The following is a 9,283-nucleotide window of genomic DNA, read 5'->3' as shown; positions in this document are numbered from 1 at the left end:
AGATAGATAGATAGATAGATAGATAGATAGATAGATAGATAGATAGATAGATAGATAGATAGATAGATAGATAGATAGGAAAGAGAGAGAAAGAGAGAGAAAGAAAGAGAGAGGGAGGGAGGGAGAGATCAATAGAGATAGATAGATGAGAGAGGGGGGGAGGGAGGGAGAGAGAATAGATAGATATAGATATGGATGAATGGGTGGAGAGAGAGAGAGAGATAGGAAAGAGAGAGAAAGAGAGAGAGAAAGAGGGAGGGAGGGAGGGAGGGAGATCAATAGATAGATATAGACATGAATGAATGGGTGGATAGATAGATAGATAGATAGATAGATAGATAGATAGATAGATAGATAGATAGATAGATAGATAGATAGATAGATAGATAGAGATAGGAAGAGAGAGGGAGGGAGGGAGAGAGAGAGAGGGAGGGAGAGAGGGAGGGAGGGAGAGAAATAGATAGATATAGATAAGGGTGGGTGGACAGACAGACAGACAGACAGACAGGTTTCTGAGACAGGCTGCAGGCTCAGGCGGTTGCGTCTTTCACACACACACACACACACATTGCTCACTCCGAGCTGGGAATCCAGTGGCCTCAGTCCAGTCCTGACTGTAAGGAACGGTCTGGTTTCCCACGGTGCTTTCTAACCCTCCACCTGGCTCCCTCCCCATCCCTGCATCTGCCTCGCAAAGAGACCCTACCTGGCTTCAGTTCTGGTTCACACGCCCTTCTAAGGCTGGGAGTTCCCCTTCCTTGGCAACTTCAAGACGGGGGGGGGGCCTTCAGCCCTCAGAACCCCCCAGCCCCGGGAGTCGGAGTCCACCTGTCTGAACGTTGCCCAGGTTGAGGAACCCTCTTCTATCTAAGCCAGGGTCTGCGTTCCCACAACCGCCCCCCCCAAACTAGACCGACTCGGGTTCCCCCTGACCATCTGCGGAGCCTCTGCGGGCAACCGGATCAGCACCAATCCGGATCAGCACCAAACCGGATCAGCACCATGTTCTCGCCTGCAGACCCCGGCCCGGGCCAAGCAAGCGAGGGGCGCTCTGCACGTGCCCAGAGGCGCCCTGGCCGCACGCCCAGGCTGCCTCCCCGAGACTTCTCGCCTGCAGACCCCGGCCCGGGCCAAGCAAGCGAGGGGCGCTCTGCACGTGCTCAGAGGCGCCCTGGCCAGACGCCTCTGGCTCCGATCTACTCACCCAAGCGCCGGGCTGGGCGCTCAGCCCCTCCGGTCCCGGCCCCGGATTCGCACTCACCTCCGCCCCGCGGCGCCCTCCAGATGCGACTGGCCCAGCCCCGTCCGCGGGCGCCGCCTCGGAGCGCAGGGCGGAGGAGGGTGGGTGGAGAGGCGAAGCTCCGCCAGCCCTTCCTCCGCCGGCGGATCGGGGATCCCGGGCCAGCTTCCCCGGTGGAACTCCTGCCTGGCGGCTTCCAGGGACCGGGGGGGAGCCCGCGGGCGCCAGGGGCGGGCGGCGAGCACGAGCCGCGGGCGCAGGTTGCAGATCTATCAGCCGGCCGGGCGCCCGCGCGCTTCGTGTCGGTTCCCAGGGGTCCCCGCACGCCCGCCCTGCAAGGTAGGCCAGGTAGCTCGAAAGACCTGGCTCTGAAGTTGGTTTGGAGGGGGGGTTTCATGTTTGGGGGGGGGGGCTGGATAGATTTACTGACAGTTAGAACAATTAGAAACCGTTAGAAAAACTTCCCGACAGTGAGGACAATTAACCAGTGGAACCACCTGCCTCCAGAAGCGGTGAATGCTCCAACACTGGAAGTTTTTAAGAAGAGACTGGACAGCCATTTGTCTAAAATGGTGTAGGTTTTCCTGCCTTAGCAGGGGGTTGGACTTGATGACCTCCAAGGTCCCTTCCAACTTTTTATTATTATTATTATTATTATTATTATTATTATTATTATTATTATTATTATTATTATTATTATTATTATTATTATTACTATAGATTCCCCCCTTCCCCTTCCCTTATTCTACAGTCCTCGAGGTACATTCATTTAGTGTCCATTGACTCGTGACCGTTTTTTACACTTACGACCGTTGCAGCATCCCCCCCGCACGATCATGTGATCAACATTTAGACGCTGGGCCTCTGACTCGTAGTTATGACGGAAGCGGCGTCCCGGGGAGGGGGGGGTCACACCTGATCCCCTTTGGTGACTTTCCGACCGGCAAAATCAATGGCAAAGCCAGATTCGCTTAACGACCGTGTTCACTTAAAGTCTGCCATGATTCGCTTAACAACTGGGGCAAGCAAGCTGGGGAAAAACTCACTTAACAAAACGGTCTCGCTTAGCAACAAAAAATCGGGGGCGCAGTCGTGGTCGTAAAGCCGAGGACTGCCTGTGCCCCCTCCCACCCAATCTTTCAGCTCGGGCTGTGAATTGCGTTTTGCATTTTTGCGGTCTTTTACTTAACTCGTCTCTGTCTTTTCATATTGTAAGTCGCTCCCAGCTACTTTGTGTGTAAGTGTAATAAATAAAATAAAAAAGGTCAGCAGGGGGCGCTTTGGAGGTTAAAGGGGGGCTTAAAGCTGGGAATTGCAACTCCACCTCCCCCCCCCAAATTGATTGGGCACATTCCCACCCCACCCCCCAACTCACTCCTCCAGCCTCTGGGGTCACCAAGAGAAGTTTTGAGGTTTTCCTGCGGCCGTTTTTCAAAAAAAAAAATGAAGCATCGGACTACAAGGTCCATCCTCCCCAGCCCACCCGGCAGGAGGGGAGCTGAAGACCATCCAGCCCCTCTGCATGGTGGCTGATGGTAAAGAGAGACAGACAGACAAGACAGTGGTCCACCCTTTGTGGGACTACAATTCCAACGATGCTGATTCTGGGCAGCCCTGGGCGGGGAGCATGGCCATTGTAGTTGCTGGGAGCGGGGGGGGGGGAATCACTAGACAGCAAGGGATAATGCATCTTAAGTCCTCCAGCCATTTGTCCGAAATGGTAGAGGGTTTCCTGCCTGAGCAGGGGGTTGGACTAGATGACCTCCAAGGTCCCTTCCAACTTTATTATTATTATTGTTGTTTCCTGGGAATGCAAAAATGGCTGGACTACAACTCCCATTGGCCTCAGCTGGCGGGCCACTTGCCCACTCTGCAGCACGTTGACGGAGGGGATGAATAGAGTTGCTGAAATAAATTGTTTTATGTTGAATGGATGCATTATTTAATCCACACATTTACGTCGAATGGGTAAATCTTTAATAAATAGAACATTTTATATCAAATGGATAAATATTTAATAAATATAATTGTGCTGAGGCTGCCGCCATGTTTGTTGTGGATTTTTAATGTTTTTACCTGTGAGTTGGGAAGACCGATATATTTAATTATGAATAAATTGCGCTTCATAACTTTTCTGCCCTTTGCACGCTGCAGCATTAAACCACAATTAATCCACCGCGCTGAGTTGATGCCATTTGCTTCTCTTGTCGCCAACAGACCCAGGTTTAGAACTTACCAACTTTGATAATTAATTGAGGGGTCACAGACATCGTGGGGGAAAGCGATTCGTGATTTTAAGTCAAATGGGTGTCTTGGAACTCAAAAAACTGTTATTTTAATAAGTTCCAAGCGACAAAAAAAGTCCCAAAAAAGCAGGAGAAAGGCAGCTCTCTGGTTAATAAGGAACTGATTAAATATATAAGGAAAGGCTGCTGGAATTGGGTAGGTCCAGTTTAATGAAGAGAAGGACGAGGGGGAACATGATAGCAGCCTTCCAGTATCTCAGGGGCTGCCCCAAAGAAGAGGGAGTCAAGCTATTCTCCAAAGCCCCTGAAGGCAGGACAAGAAGCAATGGAAGGAAACTCATCAAGGAGAGAAGCAACCTGGAACTAAGGGGGAATTTCCTGACAGTCGGAACAATTAACCAGTGGAACAACCTGCCTCCAGAAGCGGTGAATGCTCCAACACTGGAAGTTTTTAAGAAGAGACTGGATAGCCATTTGTCTAAAATGGCATAGAGTTTCCTGCCTGAGCAGGGGGTTGGACTAGATGACCTCCAAGGTCCCTTCCAACTTTATTATTATTAGTAGTAGTAGTAGTAGGTCCAAGGTCCCTTCCAAATAGATTTGGATGTACAAATGTACAAATGCTTGTTGAGAGCCACCCTGGAATCTTCAAATAAATCTTACATTTTATTTTATTATTATTTTTTTATGGTATGAAAAACAAAATAAAATACATAAATTGATAAATACTTCCAAAACCACTGTTAGAAATGCACTATTGTCAACTTATATTTTTAATCACGTGAGCGTTTTTCCAGTGCCGTTGTAACTTTGAAACAGTCACTAAATGAGTTGTTGTTAAGTCGAGGACAATGGGGCAGCCTCTCCTGCCTGGAGGGAAATTCAGATCAAAAGTGTGTCGATGCCCCCGGGAAAGTGCCGAGTTCGAAAGATGACTCAGCGGAGAGGCTGGTTTCTTCCAAAGTCCTAAATCAGGGGTAGGCAACCTTGGCCCCTTCATGACTGGTGGATTTCAACTCCCAGAATTCCTCAGCCAGCATGGAGGAACTATGGCCCTTCATCACTCGTGGATTTCAACTCCCAGAATTCCTGAGCCAGCATGGGGGGAACTATGGCACCTTCATGACTCGTGGACTTCAACTCCCAGAATTCCTGAGCCAGCATGGGGGAACTATGGCCCCTTCCTGACTCCTGGACTTCAACTCCCAGAATTCCTCAGCCAGCATGAGGGAACTATGGCCCCTTCATGACTCGTGGACTTCAACTCCCAGAATTCCTCAGCCAGCATGGGGGAACTATGGCCCCTTCATGACTCCTGGACTTCAATTCCCAGAATTCCTGAGTCAGCATGGGGGAACTATGGCACCCTTCATGACTCGTGGACTTCAACTCCCAAAATTCCTGAGCCAGCATGAGGGAAACTATGGCCCCTTCATGACTCCTGGACTTCAACTCCCAGAATTCCTCAGCCAGCATGGGGGAACTATGGCCCCTTCATGACTCCTGGACTTCAATTCCCAGAATTCCTGAGTCAGCATGGGGGAACTATGGCCCCTTCATGACTCTTGGACTTCAACTCCCAGAATTCCTGAGCCAGCTTGGCTCAGCTTGGAAACTCTCCCTTTTCCCTCAGCATGGCTGGCTCAGGAATTCTGGGAGTTGAAGTCCACGAGTCATAAAAGAGCCAATGTGGCCTACCCCTGGCCTAAATCGAAGCTGGGCAGACTTCGTTCCATTCCTGTCGAGACAGAATTTGAACTGGTTTCACTTCATTTTCACCCAGTAAAAGTCAACCACAACGTTGTGTGAAGTCAACCGGCCTGTGTGAAACATTTATCTCCTGCACTGGGTAATCCTCGCTTTACGATCCCAATCCAGCCCCAAATTTCAGCGGTTAAGGGAGACGTGTCTTCAGTTGGTTCTGCGCCTTTCCTGTCGCCGTCGTTAAGCGAATCACTGCAGCTGATAAAGTCAGTCACCCGGTTGTTAAGGGAATTGGGCTCCCCCCGTTGACTTTGCTTGTCAGGTCGCAAAAGGGGATCGCGTGACACACACACACACACCCCGGGACACTGCGACCGTCGTAAATATGAGTCAGTGGCCAAGTGGGTCTGAATTTTGATCACGTGACCCTGGGGGGGTGCTGCAAAGGTCGTTAACTGTGAATAAGGGTCATAAGCCACATTTTTCGACGCCGTTGTAAGTTTGAACGGTCACTAAGCGAACTGTTGTAAGTTGAGGACTGCCTTATTGTATTGTCCATTTACTCTCTCTCTCTCTCTCCTTGCTGATGCTTTAATTAAACTAAATTTCTATATATCAATGACTGCATGATCTCTGGAGGTTGACCTTGTGGTCTCCTTTCCTTGAGGCTGTCTGCTCCCCGGCCCACTCCACATTGGGCACATTCGTGAAGCCTGGTTTTATTTATGCAAAGCCAGAGCGTCTGATTGAGAGGTAGTTTGGTCTAGTGGTTAAGGTGCTGGCTTAAGAACTAGGAGACGGTGAGTTCTAGTCCCGCCTGAGGCATGAAAAGCCAGCTGGGTGACTCTGGGCCAATCACCAGGAGACGGTGAGTTCTAGTCCCGCCTTAGGCATGAACGCCAGCTGGGTGACTTTGGGCCAATCACCAGGAGACTGTGAGTTCTAGTCCCGCCTTAGGCGCGAAAGGTTGCTGATGGCTTTGAGCCAATCACCAGGAGGTGGTGAATTCTAGTCCTACCTTAGGCATGAAAACCAGCTGGGTGGCTTTGGGCCAATCACCAGGAGAAAGAGAGTTCTAGTCCCGCCTTATCTATGCAAGCCGGCTGGGTGACAACTGACTCACATTTATGACAAGTCCTGGATCATGTGATTCCCTTCTGCACCCTTCAAACAAGCAAAGTTATTGGGAAACTCTGTTCCTAACTTAACGATGGTAGCGATTCACTTAACAACGAAAAGCCGTGAGAAAAGTCGTAAAACGGGGTAAACCTCACTTAACAAATTCCTCACTTAGCAGCAGAGATTTGGGGGTATCTTGTGGTCGTAAGTTGAGGACTACCTGTATCGGAAGACCTTGTGTCACGTCCACCAGGAAGAAAACCCGCTAGCCGGAAAAATCCAGAGTTTAATCATTTCAGAACAGACAAGCCAGGATCTCGCGCCGCAACCGGCCTCTTCGTCCCTCATTCCTCCAAACCAGGTTCCTCGCTTAAACTACAGTTAAAGACTTCCTGGAAGACTTCCAGGAAGGGCTGCGTGGCCTCTTCCACCGAGACGTGTCTCCGGAGTTCCTGGCTGAGGGAGGTGACCCCCAGCCCCTCCAGGCCACACGGGACGATGTGGTCAAACCAGGTTAAGTCAGTGCAGCAGTTGAGGGCCAATCCGTGCGAGGTGATGTGTCTCCCGCAATGAACACCTGGAGGCAAGCAGGACAGGTGCAATATTACATTTAATATTTTAATTAATATTCATACCATATTAATAATCCTTGACTCACAACAGATCGATAATAGTAATAATAATAATAATAATAATAATAATAATAATAATAATAATAATAATAATAATAATAGACAAAATGCCAAATCCAGTCTGAACATCTGGCTGACTGTGCGATGATCCATAATAATAATAATAATAATAGAGTTGGAAGGGACCTTGGAGGTCATCTAGTCCAACCCCCTGCTCAGGCAGGAAACCCTATACCATTTCGGACAAATGGCTGTCCAGTAATGACCATTCGAAGTTACGTCACTGGGGAAAAAAAAGCGACTTAGGACCGTGTTTCACACTTACGACCGTCGCAGCGTCCCCGTAGTCACACGATCAAAAGTCGGGCGCTTGGCAACTGACTCGTACTTACGACGGTTGCCAAGTCCTGGGTTTACGCGATTGCCTTTTGCGACTTTCTGACGAGCCAAGTCAAGGGGAAGCTGGCTTCACTTAACAACCGACTTCACCCCTGCGGCGATTCACTTAACAACGGTGGCAAGGAAGGTCGTAAAATGGAGCCAAACTCATTTAACAACGGTCTTGCTTAGCAAATTGTGTTTGTGAGTCAAGGATGTTGTTTGCAAATCACAATTTGTCGCATGGGGGGGGGAAAATGACTTTAATCGGCCCCATAAGCTGTCCCAAAATTGCCTTCCCCTTCTTTGCTCCCTTCTGGAGTCCTGGGAAGGAGTCTGCAGCATGAAAGGGAGGGAAGCATGGGTAGGGTAGTCCGCTCTCCATGGGCATGGCAGTCCCTTCTCTCCCAGCACTGGAGAATGCCAGAAAGGCTGAGGTCAAAGGTCAGGGTAGTCCATTCTCCATTCGCAGCCTGCAGACAGGGCTGGTGGGGCACCATGGGCCTGGCAGTCCTCCTCCTATCACCCTTTCTGGTGCTCCAAGGAAGCCAAGAACCATGGGCACAGTAGTCCCCCTCTCCGTTTGCACCCTACAGAGCTGGCCCAGCACTATGGGTCTGGCAGTTCCCCTTCTATCACCCATTCCAGAACCCCAGGGTAGCCAAGCTCAAAGGGCAGGTTGGTCCCCTCCCCATTTGCAGGCCAGGCACCATGGGCCTTGAAGTCCCTTTCTATCACCTGTTCTGGAGCCCCAGGGTGGCCAAATCCACGGGCACGGTAGTCCCCTCTCCATTTGCAGCCTGCAGACAGGGCTGGTTGGGCACCATGGGCCTGGAAGTCCCTTTCTATCACCCATTCTGGAGCCCCAAGGAGGCCAAGAACCATGGGCACGGTAGTCCCCTCTCCATTTGCAGCCTGCAGACAGGGCTGGTTGGGCACCATGGGCCTGGCAGTCCCTTTCTATCACCCATTCTGGAGCCCCAAGGAGGCCAAGAACCATGGGCACGGTAGTCCCCCCTCTCCGTTTGCAGCCTACAGACTGAGCTGGCCCAGCACCATGGGCCAGGCAGTCCCCATGGGCACGGTAGTCCCCGCTCCATTTGCAGCCTGCAGACAGGGCTGGTTGGGCACCATGGGCCTGGCAGTCCTCCTCCTATCACAGATTCTGGAGCCCCAGGGTGGCCAGGAACCACGAGCACGGTAGTCCCCCTCTCCATTTGCACTCTACAGACTGAGCAGGTCCAGCACCATGGGCCTGGCAGTCCCCTTCTATCATCCATTCTGGAGCCCCAAGGAGGCCAAGAACCATGGGCACGGTAGACCCCCCTCTCCATTTGCACTCTACAGACTGAGGTGGCCCAGAACCATAGGCCTGGCAGCCCCCCCCTATCACCCATTCTGGAGCCTCAGGGTGGCCAGGAACCATGGACACGGTAGTCCCCTCTCCATTTGCAGCCTGCAGACAGGGCTGGTTGGGCACCATGGGCCTGGCAGTCGTCCTATCACAGATTCTGGAGCCCCAGGGTGGCCAGGAACCACAGGCACGGTAGTCCCCCTCTCCATTTGCACTCTACAGACTGAGCTGGCCCAGCACCATGGGCCTGGCAGTCCCCTCCTATCACCCATTCTGGAGCCCCAACGAGGCCAAGAACTATGGGCACGGTAGTCCCCTCTCCATTTGCAGCCTGCAGACAGGGCTGGTTGGGCACCATGGGCCTGGCAGTCCTCCTCCTATCACCCGTCCTGGAGCCCCCGAGCGGCCGAGAACCAGGGGCTCACCGATGGCGCAGAGCTTGCGGTCCCCGAGCCAGACGCCGGTGCGGGGCGGCGGGAGGGCGCGGGCGGCGGGCAGGCCGAGGCGGCGGCAGGCGTCCCGGGCCAGGCGCTCCAGGGCGGCCACGTAGGCGCGCAGGGCGAGGCGGCGGCGGCGCAGGTCCAGCACCGGGTAGGCCACCAGCTGGCCC

At 52.1% G+C, this 9,283-nt stretch overlaps 2 protein-coding genes across 2 annotated transcripts in view; both read right to left on the bottom strand.

The window, feature by feature from the left end:
* Positions 1–3,510, bottom strand: part of KCNE3 (potassium voltage-gated channel subfamily E regulatory subunit 3) — a 15,753-nt gene extending 12,243 nt beyond the window's left edge. Inside the window, exons 1-2 of the mRNA XM_015815494.2 lie at positions 3,481–3,510; positions 1,262–1,318 (exon numbers count right to left, since the gene is read on the bottom strand). Of these exons, the coding sequence (XP_015670980.2) occupies positions 1,262–1,318; positions 3,481–3,510 (87 nt within the window). The remainder of the gene's footprint in view (positions 1–1,261; positions 1,319–3,480) is intronic.
* A 3,079-nt stretch (positions 3,511–6,589) lies between these two features.
* The window catches only part of LIPT2 (lipoyl(octanoyl) transferase 2), a 5,006-nt gene continuing 2,312 nt past the window's right edge, over positions 6,590–9,283 (bottom strand). The window contains exons 2-3 of the mRNA XM_015815476.1: positions 9,099–9,276; positions 6,590–6,886 (exon numbers count right to left, since the gene is read on the bottom strand). Of these exons, the coding sequence (XP_015670962.1) occupies positions 6,654–6,886; positions 9,099–9,276 (411 nt within the window). The 3' untranslated portion in view covers positions 6,590–6,653. The remainder of the gene's footprint in view (positions 6,887–9,098; positions 9,277–9,283) is intronic.

Source organism: Protobothrops mucrosquamatus, unplaced genomic scaffold (assembly GCF_001527695.2).
Source record: "Protobothrops mucrosquamatus isolate PMUCROS unplaced genomic scaffold, P.Mucros_1.0 scaffold344, whole genome shotgun sequence".
Classification (NCBI taxonomy): Eukaryota; Metazoa; Chordata; class Lepidosauria; order Squamata; family Viperidae; genus Protobothrops; species Protobothrops mucrosquamatus.
This window is presented reverse-complemented; position numbering and strand designations above follow the sequence as displayed.